The sequence below is a fragment of the Aegilops tauschii genome, chromosome 5, assembly GCF_002575655.3.
Source record: "Aegilops tauschii subsp. strangulata cultivar AL8/78 chromosome 5, Aet v6.0, whole genome shotgun sequence".
Taxonomy (NCBI): domain Eukaryota; kingdom Viridiplantae; phylum Streptophyta; class Magnoliopsida; order Poales; family Poaceae; genus Aegilops; species Aegilops tauschii.
Window position 1 is genome coordinate 557,344,593 of NC_053039.3, and position 17,670 is coordinate 557,362,262.

At 44.4% G+C, this 17,670-nt stretch overlaps 2 protein-coding genes across 4 annotated transcripts; one reads left to right on the plus strand and one right to left on the minus strand.

Moving 5' to 3' along the window:
* Positions 1-214: 214 nt before the first annotated feature.
* On the plus strand, positions 215-7,515 carry LOC109773112 (nicotinate phosphoribosyltransferase 1). 3 transcript variants are annotated; one of them, XM_020331806.4, is made up of 15 exons: positions 215-565; positions 1,445-1,589; positions 1,887-2,006; positions 2,102-2,236; positions 2,314-2,375; positions 2,763-2,838; positions 3,680-3,781; positions 4,216-4,332; positions 4,755-4,813; positions 5,536-5,710; positions 6,203-6,337; positions 6,437-6,535; positions 6,676-6,784; positions 6,937-7,049; positions 7,145-7,515. In XM_020331806.4, the coding sequence occupies exons 1-15, from the start codon at positions 405-407 to the stop codon at positions 7,220-7,222; spliced, it is 1,686 nt and encodes a 561-aa protein (XP_020187395.1). In that variant the 5' UTR covers positions 215-404; the 3' UTR covers positions 7,223-7,515. The 3 variants fall into 3 exon arrangements, with proteins under 3 accessions (XP_020187395.1, XP_073354517.1, XP_020187394.1); XM_020331805.4 differs by having other exon boundaries at positions 235-565; positions 6,889-7,049; XM_073498416.1 differs by having other exon boundaries at positions 234-565; positions 6,889-7,148.
* Positions 7,516-14,127: 6,612 nt separating this feature from the next.
* On the minus strand, positions 14,128-15,309 carry LOC109782934 (uncharacterized). The gene has a single exon (XM_020331816.3). It carries the CDS (start codon positions 15,307-15,309, stop codon positions 14,128-14,130), a length of 1,182 nt encoding a protein of 393 aa, XP_020187405.3.
* Between the last annotated feature and the right edge of the window lie 2,361 nt (positions 15,310-17,670).

The window sequence follows — 17,670 nt, forward strand, 5'->3', positions numbered from 1 at the left end:
AAATGTTCGCATTTGAGACAAAACACAAATTTTGAAGTTGGTATAAATTTTCAAAAAATAGTGTGAATTGAATATTTCGAAAATTTCACAATTTTTTCCAGTTTAAATGAAAGGGAAAGGAAAGATGAAAAAGAAAGAACAGAAAAGAAAAAAAGAAAAAGAGAAAAGAGAGACAGAAAACGGACGGAAAAAACGCAGTAACAGACTTATGGGCTTGCCCATCACCGCGGGCGAGGGGTGCGCGTCTGGTCGCTATCCGCCGACCCGCGCGGGGAATAGGATTCCCCTTTCTCCAGTTTCCTCTTCGCAGTACCATCGGCTGCCTGCGAGATTCCCCTCCCTCCTCCACCCGCTCCACTCCAACCTCGCCGCTCTCCCGCCCCGCCCCCCCTCCTCTCGGGAAGATGGCCGCGGCGGCGCTGGCGAACGGGGACGTGCGCGCCGGCGGCGGCGGCGCGGTGCCGCGGCCGACGAACCCGATGGTCACGCCCCTGCTCACCGACCTCTACCAGTTCTCCATGGCCTACGCCTACTGGAAGGCCGGCAAGCACCTCGACCGCGCCGTGTAAGCACCCTCAAACTGACCCACCCCCCGCTCGCTCTACTGTATGCGCGCCGTTTGCCGTTGAGCTCCGCGGCGGAGTGACGGTTTAGTAACAGTAGGCCGAATCAGGCGCCGGGGCGGCCCAGTTTGGTGTTGAAGTTTAGGATCTGTTCTGTACGGACGTGTCCCCGGATTCGAGCGAGCTCCGGGGAGCTCTCGTGCTGTCAAATTTGGACTGGTGTGATGTTGTTAATTCAGTTTGCTAGTCAAGTGTTCCATTTAAGGGACGAACTATTAGGTTCGATGTACTCCCTCTGTCCCAAAATAAGTGACTCAACTTTATACTAACTTTGTACTAAAGTTAGTACAAAGTCAAGTCACTTATTTTGGGACAGAGGGAGTATAAAACTTGTGTAGTGGATATTTTGGCGGTTGCTCAATTTTTGCGGAACAGTAGAAATTGGCGGTCGTTCTTATTGGGAGAAATAAACAAACCATGTTTGATGTAGCCTAAGCAGAATCTGAGACGAAAACTTATGCTGATGGAATATATGGCAACTGTGTATAGATTCAGTCCACCATTGATAAAAGCAAGCAGTAAACCAAGTATCAACCTTGCTTGCCAATGTTAAAAACCAATGTAAATAGTTTATAACCAAGCAATCGCACACGCACTTTACAAGCGTACTGTTTCTGGAGGTTATATCAAGCATAGGCGCAGTGCTAATTGTAACCATATGGATGAGGCCAGCCATGCGCACCAAGGCAGACAGTTTCTCTGTATCCCCTGACTGGAAATGCGAGATTCTTTTACAGGCATTCTTCTACTTGTCAGTCTTCTAATTGAATTATCATGCTCTTATGCTTGTAGATGTTTATTGTGAACCCTACTGTTTTCAGCTTTGATCTTTACTTCCGGAAGAGCCCCTTTGCTGGTGAGTTCACCGTCTTTGGCGGCCTTGAAGAGTGTATACGGTTTATTGCCAACTTCAAATTCAAAGAAGAGGAAATCAATTTTCTGCGGACTGCACTGCCTACATGTGAGGTAGGATTATTTTATGGGAATCCTGCCCTCTATCCAGATCATGCTCATGCTCATGTATGAATGGGTTTAGTTGAGTTGAATGCTCATACAAGTGGAAGGATCAGGGTAGTGGGTAGTGGGTACTAAAGGGATCCTTCTGGATGCCCCCTGAACCCATCCACCATCCAAAATGCCAATGAGCAAACAAAATCCAAATATAATTTTAGTTGTCACTCTTAAGTAAACTCATTCTTGTTTAGATAACCATTTTCATCTTTGCGTGCAACTAAACCTGTATGCTTACTTTTATTTTGGTAGGATGGCTTCTTTGAGTACCTCAGTTCGATTGACTGCTCAGATGTTGAGGTTTATGCCATCCCTGAGGGTTCTGCTGTGTTTCCTAAGGTTCCACTGATGATAATCGAAGGACCTGTTGCGGTAAGTACCAGGAGCTGGTTAGCAAAAAAACAAAACACATACATATTGTCGTATTTACCTTTTTGTTTACTTTTGCCTTTTAATTTTGGTCTCAGGTTGTCCAACTTCTTGAAACTCCATTTTTAAGTCTGGTGAACTATGCTTCGTTGGTTACTACAAATGCTGCAAGGCACCGCCTTGTAGCAGGGAAGCCAAAGAATTTACTTGAATTTGGACTTCGACGGGCTCAAGTGGGTCTTACTTTGTTTCGTTTTGCTTCTTTTGATTCATTATCCTTAACATGGACTTATGAGCACACGTCTATCAGGGGCCAGATGGAGGAATCAGTGCATCAAGATATTCTTATATGGGAGGATTTGATGCAACAAGGTATGATCTGCTCACACAATGAGCACAATATGTACCTTTACAATTTTCCCATAGTCTCTTTCTATCTGCATTCAAACATTTTTGTTATGTCTCCATAGGTCTTAGCTTTGTAAATTATTTGCTGGGTGCTCATGGTAGGCGATATATATTTGGGTTTCTTCTGCTACTAATGCAAACTATTGTTAACTCTCTAGATTAGGATCACATGGTTTCTTGAACTGGACTATATAGTTTTAGAACTATGTTAAGTCATCATTAGATGATAAATATTCTTACTCAATACTTGAACATGTGAACCAACTTGAAGTTATACCGAAGGCCGTACAATGCTTATCCAAACAGACATTTATCATAATAAGTAATAATCTGACATTCCTACCCGGGCAGCAATGTTGCAGCAGGAAGGTTGTTTGGGATACCAATACGTGGGACTCACTCACATGCATTTGTGAGCTCTTTCCTGGTTAGTAGTTACTTTCAGGTCTTGCTATGCTTATGAATAAATTTGCTGGTGTTTGGGACTTGCTTCAACTTTGTTGTTTAATAGTTGAAATACCATTCCTGTCCAGGAAAGAAACATATGCCATGTTCTAATAATTCTTCATGGATAGGCTTAATGTTCTCCAGAATGTATCCGACATGGATTGTGTTTATTGCCGTTCATCTAGCACAAGCTTGCTTCTTTCTCTAGTTCCCCTCTTTTCATCTCGCGCAATTCCAGTTTGGACCAACTATTTCATACTTTGAGGAAGGATCCATCCAGATATAGAGTATGCATTTGGGCCAAAATTTCCTAACCAGTTGCACTTGTATTGAATACATAGATGAACATAAATCATTCATCAATCTGTTGATATTAGTCAATCCCTTTGACATTGATATTCAAATGCAAATAGTGAAAAAAAGTATATGTGAGCAAAGCTAAGCGTATGATTATTAAATACTCCCTCTGTTCCATATTAGTTGTTGCTGAAATAAATGTATCTAGACGTATTTCAGTGCTAGATACATCTGTTTGAGCGACAACTAATATGGGACACAGGGAGTAGTTAATAATAGCATCTGGCTAGTATGAGCAAAAATCTAAGTCACTTAATTTTCACCCAGTTAAGACACAATAGATCTGACCATTTAAAAAAGAAACCCATCAGGTAAATGTACAAGATGCAATATGTTTTACATCATGAACCTTGCAACTTTCATTAAATTTGTTTGATCCTGAATTTCGTCAATTTTTTTTCCGGTGAGAACTAAATCTCTTTTATAGCAGGGGTCTTCTTTGCTAATGTATTCGTTGGCTGTAGGGTCTTGATGAAATCATTGACAAAGCACTTTCTAGCTCTGATGGTTCGAACAAATGTGAAGACTTTGTCTCTCTAGTGGAGAATTGGCTGGTTAAGATTCAGGTGTGATAAAATACCAGTTATTTTGTTAATCCCTTTGCTCATGTTACGGAAGTTTTATATAAACTTTTCCTCTTGATAATTTAAACATTGTTTGATGCTTGTGATTGGCTGTACCTATTTAAATGCTTTTTTAGTGAACAAACTTGATACAATTCTTGTCATCATATCTGGCCTATTAGAATAAGAGATTAAGAGGTATAGTTGAAGTTGAGGTGACTAGTTGTCAAAGTACCACTTACAAACTATTAAGCATAACAGTGTGGCTTTACAGTTTAAATTATACAGATTACATATCAGAAATATTGTACTTATCCATGAAGGTTTTCTTCCTTGCAAGTTGCTACATAATTCCTCTGTAACTTCTTTCTATAGACCTTATGGCTAGTAATTTATGTTTAAGTATTCAAGATCTGTCCTTACATTCTTCTTTTCAGGGTGCTAGTTCATTGCGTGGTTCCTTTGGCGAAACAAATCAAAGTGAGTTGGCTGCATTCACGTCATATGCACTGGCATTTCCAAACTCCTTCCTGGCCCTGGTGGACACATACGATGTTAGTTAATCTTGCTCTGCATTAGTGTACTCGCTTTCTACAGCATGCCTACATATTCATCTGTTGAGTTTTTTTTAAGCTGACTAACTTTGTCGATATTACTTAAAACATGTTTTCTGTGACATGCTTAAACTGACTTGTTTCTGTATGTTCCTTCTTTTATGGTTATGGATTAAAATATGTATATCTAGCCCATATATGTTGAATCTTCTGTTCATGTAACTGTTTTAAATTATTATCCAAGCCAAATTTAAAATGTGCTACTGTAGGGGCCTCCCCTACAATTTTCCTTTTTTTAAATGTGTCCCCTTGACTTTTAACAATTATACTCTAGTTATTTCAGGACTGACCTTGACAGAACTAATGCATTAACTTAGGTTATATATGGGCATGGTTGATGTTTAAGTATGTATCATTGCTAGGTCATGAGAAGCGGAGTGCCAAACTTCTGCGCTGTTGCTTTAGCCCTCAATGATATGGGGTACTATTGCCTCACCACTTCTTTGCATTTTAGCATTTTCTTCTTATTTGCCCAACTTGCTTCTGTTACATGTGAAGTTATAGCTGATGATAAGACAAAATAAAATGAAGCTTTCTTCTGGGTGTGTTTCCTTGCTAATACTTTTCAGATACTTTCTAGTTTCTACATGCTAGTTTGTTATTTTGAGTTTTTCTTCCTTTATACATAAAAGTTGCATGTTTGAATTCATATGCATGGACTAGCTTTATTTTTCATACCTAATGGGTCACTGATGCCTAACTTGTTGAGCCTAGACCTCTCAGCGTAGACATTTGGTACCAACCATGCGCCCTTGTTGTGATATGTAACATTAATTATTATCAAGTCTCTCCTGTATTTTGAACAAGCATCTTGAGCATAAGCAGAAACACCAACTGGTTATACCGGCTCATTCCTTTGCTTTAGAAATTTAAGTTTCTTGATTGCATTTTTTGGTTACTTTAGGAATTTAATTACATCCCTTGCTGAACTTTAGGAGTAAGAATGTAAGATCTGCCTGCAACATGTTAGCTGCTGTTTGAACAACAAATGATTTAAAAGAAGGGATGGATTTAGTTGATAGGTCTGGCTAGTGACTATATTCGATTTCCTTATCACACTTACGTATTTGAGCTGAAATTTGGATCTATTGTTGATTCATAAACCTTAGTTGTTAAGCATTAATGAAAACTTTACCGTTTCAGGTATAAGGCAGTTGGAATTAGGTTAGACTCTGGTGATTTAGCATATCTGTCTATTGAGACACGCAAGTTCTTCTGTGCAATTGAAAAAGAATTTGGGGTTGTTGGCTTTGGAAAAACAAATATTACAGCAAGCAATGATCTCAATGAAGAAACAATTGATGCATTGAACAAGCAGGTAAGCTGTACTCTAGAAGTCTAGATAGTTTGCTGCATACCACACCTTTCGAGCTATTATTAAGTTTCTATATTTATCTAGTGAAATACCTGAAAGTTTTCAACAATTTTACATTCAGATGGTTGCTACTTGTTAATGGTTTTGGTCATTTGGTGGTTTTACAATTGTCTTTGTTGGTTTTAAACTTCTAATTAACTGTGATAGTGAGTAAAACGTATGCCCAGGAGTGTAAAACTAATTTAGATAAATATTAAGAGTAAACTTACCCAGGTGGTCCCGACAATTTACAACTTACTACATAGTTTAAGGTTTGCTTCAAAATACTTGGTATCAGTCTATCATCTGCTGAATGAAACTTTTGCTGTATTGAAATCCAGCGCTTAACATGCCTGTGAATTTGATGGATAAGCATCTGCTCTGCTCAAAGACATCTGTTTTTGTGCCTTCACCATGGTCGATGGCTTGGTGAATGACTATTGACTTTTTGTGTAGGGCCATGAGGTAGACTCATTTGGCATTGGCACCTACCTAGTTACCTGCTACGCACAAGCAGCACTTGGTTGTGTATTCAAGTTAGTTGAAATTAACAAACAGCCTCGTATTAAACTCTCTGAAGACGTCACAAAGGTATACATGTCAGTACCCATTAGTATTCAAAGTGAAAAGATATAGCTTTAGCAAACCTCTGGTGTGCCAGAATGACTAATTTGTAGTTCTATGCTCCAGGTATCGATACCATGTAAAAAACGATGCTACAGATTGTATGGAAAAGAAGGTTATCCTTTAGTTGATATAATGACCGGACAAGACGAGCCAAGTCCAAAGGTAAACAATATTCATGTTACGGTTGAGCAGTAAGCCTGCATCAAATAATGTGTCCACTTCAGAACTGTGCTACCAAACATTTACTTATAATTAGTTACCAGATATTTATATGTTCGTGTGCTTGTTGCATTCCTTGATAGGTTGGTGAGAGGATTCTGTGTCGTCACCCTTTCATCGAGTCAAAGAGAGCTCATGTTGTTCCACAGCATGTTGAGGAGTTGTTGAAGTGCTACTGGCCTGGAAATTCATGTATGTATATCCACTCGAGTAGCTTCTACTGTTCTACATATCACAGTACTGAATCTGGTCCATCCTAATGTAAATGTCATAAATCATAACTTGTGTGTCTCAAGTTGAAAAGGACATTGATGCCAATCTTTATCCTCTTGTCAATGCCGAAGCCGTACAAAGGGAGGAGCTGCCATCCCTCAATGAGAACAGGAGTCGGTGCATGCGTCAGCTGGAACGGATGAGGCCGGACCATCTGAGGAAGTTAAACCCAACACCATACAAGGTTCGATCAATTACTATTAAGCTTGATGTCACTTATCTGATCCCCTTGCATCTCAATCTCACCATGCACACGCGCTCTGCGCGCCTCTTGATCAGGTGAGCGTGAGCGCCCAGCTCTACGATTTCATCCATTTCCTGTGGCTCAACGAAGCTCCAGTCGGCGAACTGCGATGAAGAAAGATGACAACGGGAGCATCCAGCACGGATCGAATCCCGATAGCCTGTATTTGTTTTTCAAGAATAATGCGTGTGTATCTTCCACGATGCACTGTAAGGTGTTCATGTCGAAAGGACACGGCCTCAACATATATAGTGCTCAGGTTCTCAACAAGCATCACACCAGAGTATGCACTATCGACTTAACAGAGTACCATGCTGTTGTGCTCTGAAAAAAAATATTCTCTTGCAAGGATATGAAAAAATAATGGTGAGGCTGAGGTGAAATATGGAAACTATCTTTGCCTCAACATATATAGTGCTCAGGTTCTCAACAAGCATCACACCAGAGTATGCACTATCGACTTAACAGAGTACCATGCTGTTGTGCTCTGAAAAAAAATATTCTCTTGCAAGGATATGAAAAAATAATGGTGAGGCTGAGGTGAAATATGGAAACTATCTTTGCCTCACTTTCTATGAACTGCACTCTGGTATACATTGTGTTAAGGACTTAGGATGTCTTTGATTCACATGATTCTAAAAATGTATAAATAGAAAAAAAACATAGAATTGAGATGTCATGCCATGTTAAATCCTACATGAACATGAATTTGTGCTACAAGTTGTTTGATTATATTCATAGGAAAAATGTAGGAGATTTTTTGAAGGATTAGGTGCATGCCATAGTTGTTATATACTCCTACTCCCTCTGCTCGAAAATAACTGATGTGCTTTTAGTTCAAATTTTAGCTAGTTTTAGTTCAAATTTTAACTAAAACCACGTCAGTTATTTGGTTTTAGTTAAAATTTGACTAAAACCACGTCAGTGATTTTTGAACGAAGGTAATAGAAACAAAGGAAAATATCCGTGAGGTTGGACTTGGATGGAAATTTTTCTTTGGAACTGTATGCAAACTAAACTACAGGGAAGATTCATATGGTTTTCATTCCTACAAACTAAACCAACTTTACCGAGAAATTCCTACAGAATGGAATCCTCTAAATTCCTATGAGTTTTTAAACCAAAGAGGTATTTCTCTTGCAGTGACGTGGACTTAAATTGGATTTGTTTCCTCGTACGTACGAGTCCTCAGCTTCACATATGAATCGGATTCGGAACTCCTGACAGTGTCGGATTCGCCTCTCCGGGAGTCCATATATGGTGGACGCTGCCTGGCCCATGGACATAGCGCAACGTACGTACACATGTTTGGTTTCGATCCCATGGCGGCCGGCGGAAGGAGCGGCGGCGGCAGCGGGGTGCATGCGGCGGAGAGGCTTCACAGGCTCGCCGAGCAGCGCTTCCTGGTCGGCGACGTGGCCGGGGCGCTCCGGGCCGCGCGGGAGGCCCAGGCGCGCTGCCGGTCGCTCCCGGGGCTCGCGCACGCCCTCGCCGCCTACGAGGTCCACGCCGCCGCGGCCGCCTCCCGCGCCAGCGGCAGGAACTGGTACGCCGTCCTCAGCTTCGGCGCCCGGACGTCGCTGCCGAGCGGCGGCGTCGGCGTCTCGCACGAGGACATCAAGCGGCGGTACCGCCGGCTGTGCCTTACCCTGCACCCGGACAAGAACCGCTCCGCCGCCGCCAACGGCGCGTTCAAGTTGCTCCAGCAGGCGTGGGGGGCGCTCTCGGTCCGCCACCCGCCCGCTCCCCGCGACGCCGCGGCCACGGGAGTCACCAAGCCGCGCTCTGCCCCGACGCCGTCGCCGCGACCCCGCCCGCCGGCGCCTCCCACTCCTGCCTCGAAGCCCAGCGACCACAGCCAACCACCGTCTCCGGCCGCCAACAACGCGCACAGGGACGACGACAAGCGGCGAGCCGGCGCCGGCGACACGTCTCACAGCAGGCCACCGCCCACGCACCCAAGGCCGAGAGAGCCAGCGCGGACACGACGCGTCACACGTCGGCGTCTCACGCGAAGCCCGGCACTCACAGCCGACCACCGCCACCGGCCGCCTCCGCCGCCTACACGCCCAAGGACGAGGGATCCGGCACGGACACGCACACGCCGCCGCGGCGCCAGGGGAGCAGGAGGTTCCCGTGCCCGGCGCGGTGCGTGCACTGCGGCGCGCGGTTCGCGTCGTCGACGGTGTCCGTGGGCACGTGGCACCTCCACTGCGCGGCCTGCCACAGGTACGCCAAGGTGTGCGTGCGCAGCCCCTCCAACGCAGAGATCTGCAGGTGAAGAAGCTTCGACCACGACCAAGATGGAGAGGGACGGAGCAGATGATGATACCATATCCTAGCTGGTATGCCATTTTTAGTTCACTCGTCAATGTTTCCTTGTATGTTTCTCTTGTCAGGGGAGGATGTGTAGGCTCTGCGTGCGTCTCTAGGTGTTCATGTCTGAAATCCTTGGCGCCAAGATGAGGTGCTATATAATCTAATAGGTTGGTTTTGAAGTCGAATTCTCTGAAGTCTGGAATCCTTCACTGTGATCTTTTGCTTTTTATTTACTGTACAATAATATGCATGTTCTGTACTTGTCTCAAGGTAGGAGAGGAGAGGAAGACATGCTATGTTCTCACTTGGTTCGGTCTTCAGTTGGTTTGTCAATTTCCAGCACTACTCCTTGTTTAATTTCATTGTTGTTTCGCTCAGTGTCTTGTCCCATCCCAGAGAAATGATCGATGCAACGATTTCAGTGGTAAAGCAGATCCGCTCTCCCGGCTGGCCAAGAAGAGAGAGTACGAAGGATCCTTATGGGAACAGTTGAGTCTGATCCATCTTGCACAGGTACCTATTAGCGGGAACTTCATGAAAAGCATATATCTCCAACTTTCAAAAAGTATGAATTGTTTCACAAGGCCCATCACCATCATTGACAGTTTGGCATACATATTGCATTGCACAAAGCATAATAGCAACTCCAACGCGCCGACCCAAACTGTCCGCACGTGTCCGTTTGGGTCGAAACGGACACAAAAGCCGGCCCAACGCGCGACGCAAATGGACCGGCGTCCGCTTTTTGTCCACGCGTGACCCATTTCAGTCTCAAATTTGGGCCACGTTTGCGTGGGCGCGGACACGCAGTGGACGCGCGCCACACCCGCCCTTGTCCTCCCTCTGGCCCGCTAGTCGGTGGCACATTGGCCATTCCCCCTTTCCTCCCATCGATAACCAGCACACCCGGTCGCCCCACCCGTCGCCGCCACCCAGGCCGGCCCACGTACCTCCCCCAGCAGCACGCCACCCCCGACTACCCATACTTCGGCGTTTGGTGGACCGTTTTCGCCGCCATCGCAGCACCCCGACGTCGACGCCACCACCCCTTGCCTCCCCTGTCGGCAGCACACAAGCGCGGCTACCTCGCTCGCCAGATGCCGCCACGTTCACCTCCACGCCGACACGCCTGTTAGGCACGAGGCTCTTTAGCGTCCGGCTTCTTCCATGACACCCGCAAGGTGTTCGACGGTTTGCCCACAAGATACAAATGGACTCCGGCGGCGAGTACTTTTTCCACAATTTCATTTGCGATCCGGATGATTCTTCATCCGATGATGAGGATATTATGGCTGCTGCTTTGGTCGTCCATGCCCACATTAGTAGGCAACGACTAATGTTCAGGGGCTCGATCCCAGGGCATACTTCGGCGTCGCAACCGAGAGAGCGGCCATTGCCTACTCTGGCAAGACTACTTCGAATCCCCTAACCCGCTCTTCAAACACCACCTATTCCGGCGCCGTTTCCGGATGGCTAGATATGTTTCCAACCGTATCCCGGAGGGGGTGGTGGCGTACGATAACTATTTTGAGTGCAAGGAGGATGCCCTGGGAAAAATTGGCTTCTCCTCTTATTAGAAATACACTACAACTATTCGGATGCTTGCATACGGAGTATCCGGTGATCTATTGATCAGTATATCTGAATGAGCGAGTCCACGCGCCTAGACTCCATGTATAAGTTCTGCAAGGCTGTGGTAGCAGTGTTTGGCCCGGAGTACTTGAGAGAGGCAACTGCTGTAGATACAACCCGGTTGTTGGCAATCAATGTGAGTAGGGGCTTTCCGAGGATGCTTGATAGCATATATTGTATGAACTGGGAGTGGAAGAACTGTCCTTCTGCTTGGCAGGGGCAGTATAGGGGCCATGTCAAAGCTTGCACTATCATACTTGAGGCCGTGGCTTCACAAGATCTCTGAACTTGGCACTTTTTCTTCGCTTGGCCAGATCTCAGAATGACATCAACGTGCTTCAGTGCTCTCCGGTGTTTGCAAGGCTTGCAGAAGACAACTGCCCAGAGGTCAATGTTGACATCAATGGCCACCACTACAACAAAGGATACTACCTAACTGACGGTATCTAACCTCAGTGGACTACTCTTGTGAAGATAATCCCTAACCCTGTAGGAGAGAAGAGGAAAAGATTTGCCCAAGCACAAGAGAGTGCTAGGAAATATGTGGAGCGTGCCTTTGGTGTTCTTCAATCTCGATGGGGCATCATTCGGTATCCGCACAAATGCACGGGACACACCGCTAGTTTATTAAATATTCAAGTAGGAACCATGGCTACTGCATGGCTATCATGCAAGTGGCTATTGTGGCTTGCCTGGGGGTAATGGAGACTCCGGGAAGAAGTGCGGTGAAGCCGCGGAACGAAACGCCGGACGTACTTCTCTCTCGAAGGGGGCTGATTAAGGGAAAGGGCATAATGGTCATTTTCACAGTGGGACGACCTAGTGAAATGGTACCAACAGAAAGATCTCGACGAGATGAAGAAGTGGGCGTTGGTTTCACGTCGATCGGAGTCCCGGTCGCGGAGATACGAGTGTTTGAAGACCAGGGACCAATCTGTAATAAAAGTTACTACAAACAAGTCCCTGGGAGGAAAAACTGAAAGGGCCTTCGGCTGATTGCGTTTTTTGAAAAGGAAAATACATTTAGAGTTAGAACTTGTAGCACCAAGAAGTTGTGGAAGGTAATAACTGCTTGTGTAATCATGCATAACATGATCATAGAGGATGAGTGTCCGGATGGAATCTACAACCAATGGTTTCAGTTTCAGGGTAACAATGTTGTGTCTGAGCATGGAGGAGCGGCAATGTTTGCACAGTTCACCGAATTTCATAATCAAATGCGTGATTGGGAAACTCACATTCAACTGTAAGATGATTTGATTTAGCATATGTGGGCTCATGTTGGTAACCAGTAGATGTATCGGCTATTTTTTCTTTCAAATGTATTTGAGACAATATAAACTTTATTTGGCTTGTAAATTATGAGTTATTTATTTGGTTGTGAAACTATGAGATATTTGTATTGTGTTTGAATTATGTGAATTTAGGCCAATGTTTTTTGATATGTCATGAAAAGAGCTAAAAAAATGTCCGCAAACCGGCCGTGAGGACGAAAATGCATCCGCACACTGGGCGCATTGTCGACCGAAATACGGAAGGGGGCGGACACGCCGACCCAAATGGACAAAAAGTCTGTTTAGGTCGGCGCGTTGAAGTTGCTCTAACACAAATGGAGTGGGACAGTGACAGAGTGTTCAAAACACATCAAATCGTCAATGTGGTTGCTCACCATCCTTCTTATATGCGTTGCTCACCATCGTTGCACGCCTACAAATAAAAGAAAAAAAATAGCTAATACAAACCCAATATTTTTTTTGGCTAGATGTGTGGGAACCACATTATAGCGCTACTCCATGGCCATCACATATGCGAAACAAAGGAGATGGCTAGCAGGCTTCGATGGCGGGTGGTCTGGGAAATGGACAGATGCGTGTAGGAGGTGGCCGGTGTGTTTACTTTACACACATCTTCTTGAGTTTAATCATGTGCCACTTTAGATGAAACAACAGTAGTGGGAGCGTTGCACATTAGATGAGTAGACTCAATTGGCAAAAATATTCTTGGTGACAATAAGAGAAGAAAAGATAACGAATTTGCCTCACCCAGGATAAAAAGAGGGTTGACGCAGGAGTGAATGAAATATTACTTGACTCGGATGTATGCGTTGGTTTCAGTCGCTTTGTGTGTGGAGTATTAGCCATGAGATACAATAGATGTTGTTATTTAGGATTTATGGATGTACTACCTATAAAATGAGCCAACCTATACACATCATAATTTGCTATGATTGTCTATTTGACCAATTTCGCACGCCTATACTTATATTACTTATATTTACGTGCCACTAATTTCATGATATGAGCCCCACTCCAGTTTCCTCCATAAGAAAACCTTGAAATTCTCATTACTTGCACTTAAATTTTCAATAATTATTTATTCTAAATATACACACATAGGCTTTTTATATCATAATATTCCAATTACTTGTTAAACTAGCAAAGCCAGTGACATTTTTTTTGCGATGGAAAGCCAGTGACATTGTAACCCTCACTAGGATTGTTGGGGACACAAGTAGGCATTTACTGCCTGATTGGGGCTTGGGTTTTATCTCGAAGGATTGATAATCTTGAAAACATCATAGTCAATTATTGCATGTGTGATCTGATTATTGGACGAGGCTGCTTGTCATGCTAGTTCCTTTGTGTATATCTGCCAGCTTAATTTCAGTATTTATCTCTGTCATTTATGTTGTTACACGAATTTGCAACATGTCTGCACGTAAACTAATGGTAAATACTCTACCATCTTGAACACAATGGCATGTCAAGAAGACATATGTCATGATCTTGAACACAATGGCATGTCAAGGAGTATATTTTGGACCAAAGAAAGTATGTTATGTCATGTCCTACAAGGCTTGCATTTTGGAATCGAGTATAAGTATATGTCATGTCCTACAAGACAATTATTTTTCTGCAAGGCAGCAATGTTTGCACATCAAATAACGTGAAATTACCATCTCGAAGACAATGTGCATGTCCCGAAAGTTTTGCATTTTAGATCGGAGAAAGCATATGGTATCTCTTGAAGATAGCTTAATGTGTTGATTACCTAGAATCAAGACTAGCTACATATCCGGAGGGAGAATCCACATGCTACTGTAAGGACTGCCCCTCACGAAATATCCCGTTGATGTGATCCTCTTCACGTCATCGTTGGTGATGTCCTTCTTCCTGTCGTCTCCCCTGTAATATTTCTGGCGACTGCAGCCTTTCGAGAACGTTCTTAACAGACCACTAGGGACATCATCACTTTGATTCAAGCAACAAGAGTAATAGATGTGGTTTCTCTCCACGCGGACAGGTTTGTCTGCCGGCACGTGCACTGCCTTAGAGAAAGTTTGTCCTAAGAACAAGGCGTGATCATCCAAGCTTGTGACCTCTATCCACGTGTGCTTGTCGGACACCGCTAGTTCATCGTCATGGATGTCGACGAGCTCAAACACTTTGAAGAAAGGTTTGTGGTTTAATGACCACTCGGTTCTAATGGCCATTGCAAGCTTGCCACGTAAGTCAAAGATGTAACTGGTCTTCTCCTCAATGTTGTCCATCAACACAGAGCAGCTGAGATGGATCTCAGCAGTAACCACGGGCGCTCCGTGCTCATTCACGCCTATCTCAAATTTGGTTACCTTCCCGTTGTACTTCGTGAGGCCATACAGCTCGCCATTGCAAAACGTGATGTCGTCAATTGTCTCGCAGGATTTGCATCTTTGTCTCGTCCACACGCTGTCCGGGCCGTCAACCCTACAAAGCGCGATGCCACGGTGCTCGTTCACGGTGGCGAGGATACAGTCACCCGAGGTGGGCGGCTTGGAGAATACAATTTTGCTCTCAGAGAAGATCCCCGCCGGTTTCTCAGGGAGCGTCACCTTGGCGCCGGAGAAGAGGTTGACGATTCTGAGCGGCGCGGTTGAGATGACCCAGCCGCCGTCATGGCAGCCGATGAGCCGCCTACTGCCCCGGGGAAGCTGGAGCCACACGATGGCGTCGTCCTCGGGGATGTGCAGCCGCTTCGTCCTGCTGCAATCGCAGGGCTCGAGGAGCAGCCACGGCAGCGCGGCGGCGGTGGGCGGCGCCCCTCGCGCCACGGCCCGCCACGACCGGCAGACGGCGGCGAAGCGCACACGGTCGCCCAGGGAGGCGACCATACGGTACACAACGGCGAGGATGTCGTCTGGGAACGTGGACGACCAGCGCCGCCGCACGGCCGGCCTCGCTGAACGCGCGCGCTTCTTTTCCCTCGACATCGATCGTTAGTCGACAACCTATCGTGGAGAAAAACGCGAACTAGGTTTAACTTGGCTGTTGGTAAATTAGCGCGTGCACGAATCGATTGGAAATCTCCAACATCATCTGAATACAGAATCCAACAAATCTCCTACTCGGTTACGGCACGGATTGTAGTATTTCTATATAATTTTTGTTGGCAAATATACTACATGTCCAAAATTTGTACTACTTGCATCGCCAAAATAATAATAATAATAATTCTACTACTCACGTGCTAGTCGAGCCACCAAAATTTGTACCCCATTGGCCTGTCGAATTCCAGGTAAACAAAAGTACGGAAGATTAGAATGGCTTGCTCTTTGAATATTCTGCAAAATTTCACCAAAATAATAACAAGCTTTTACTTGGATGTTGAAACACAAACAGATATATGCGCGGTCTTGCACCCTTCTTGGTGGCGGCGGTGCTCGGCGGACTGATGAGGTTGGAATCTTTTTTAGAAGAAAAGGGCAGCAGCCCCAAAATGAAACTCACATAGTACATCGTTAATACAGACCGTAGGAGCAGATTGAGTATCTCTCCGGCATCAACTTACATGAAACCTAAAAACGGCAACACGCCTTGGGATATAAGGTTCAGGCTAAAAGTTTACATGCTGAAAATAGAACTAGCTACTGGCAATTCCCCATAGCGCGAGGAGGGACATGATGCCATATTTTTAGCCCTCAAGGATCAGGCTCTCCTCCATGCCCATCCAGCCTCCCATCTTTTGTAGAGAGTATTGCAACCAGAGCTCGTTCCGCTTCAGCCTGGCTCTGGCCAGAGCAGCAGCAGTGGTTTTCTTGCAGCCTCCCAAATAGCCACAATGATCATCTCCACGCGCTCTCTTGCTTTTCCTTTGCAGAGGACTTCCATGAGTTGCAATAGCCTGCAATTTTCCTCAGGACAACCTGCACACCCATCCAGTTTGTGTTATTAAAACACATGTCATTTCACCTAGAAAATTGGTCATTGCCGAGTGCCAAGCTGTTTGCCTAGCTCTGTTTCACCTGCACCCGCAAATCAACCATATGCCGAGTACAAAAACTCAGCAAAAGAGCGTACTTGGTATAGTCTTTAGTTTGCCGAGAGCCATTCACAAAATACTTGTCAAAACAAAAAAAGACTCGACGAATACTGGAATACGCCTTCTGCCGATATCCCACGACATGGACTCGGCAATTAGGAACCACGTGGCATGGCCGTTCGGGGTAGACGGTTTCGTCACGACGGGGACACGTTTGCCGAGTACTACATTAAGGGAACTCGACAAAGATTTTCGAAATCACTTTTGACGTGTAGAAACTTTCTAAATCCTAGCCATTGGTTACACATCAATCTATCTATCTATCTATCTATATCTATCTATCTATCTATCTATCTATCTATATCTATACCTACCTATACTAATTAGTCACTTCCAAGAAATTACCCTGTTAATTAGATTTTACGAGCCGTTCATCTGGTGGGACCGAATTATTACGGTGTAGATTCAATCATAAAATACTCAGCTAGAAAAACTATTTTTTCTCAGTTTTGAAAACCAAAGAAAAAAATATATAAAGCCATTAGATCCTAAATCTAATTGTTAAGTGCTACAAAAACGTGATGGCCAAAAAAGCGCACATATATTATACCCTCTCAAATAAGTCAAGCTATGTGATTTATCATTGTTGGGGCATGGAGATTTTCTCAAGGAAACAAGTTTAGTATTTTTTTTTATCGCAGATTTCAACTCTCTTTTTTTGTCTCTGTTTTTCTTATTTCATACCTTATCATGACACATTTTCTTCTACCACCAATCTCCATTGATCCGGTCCCCTGTTCCTCATCTCTGATACGTAGCGTACAACATCCAATTCTATTAATATGATCAGCATCTCCCTTGATCGTACGGACCTCTAAATCCACAAATATTTAATACAGCACACGAAGTTGTCCATCGGGGAATCACGGATGCCCATGGTACGAGTAAAGAAGTTATATTTCAATCCAGTTCATTTTTGTAAGATCTTATACTTGGATTGTGCTTCTGACGTTGTATCTTATATGTGCAATTTATTTCTCACGTCCTATGTTGGGACTGATTTTTGTGAAGGACAACCAGTCAATTGTTTCCTAGGCTAGCATCATTGTTGGGAACAGATTATTATCTGCAAGACAGCCGATGCTCATGTTTCATGCAATAACCTTTGCATGTACCAGAAATATTTGACCTTATCCACCAAAATCACCAGATAACAAAAGGTATTCTAATTAACCTTTTCCGAATACCTGAGACTGAATTAGAACAGAACTATGGCAACCCCGACATGCAAAGTAGGCCCATGCATGAATCG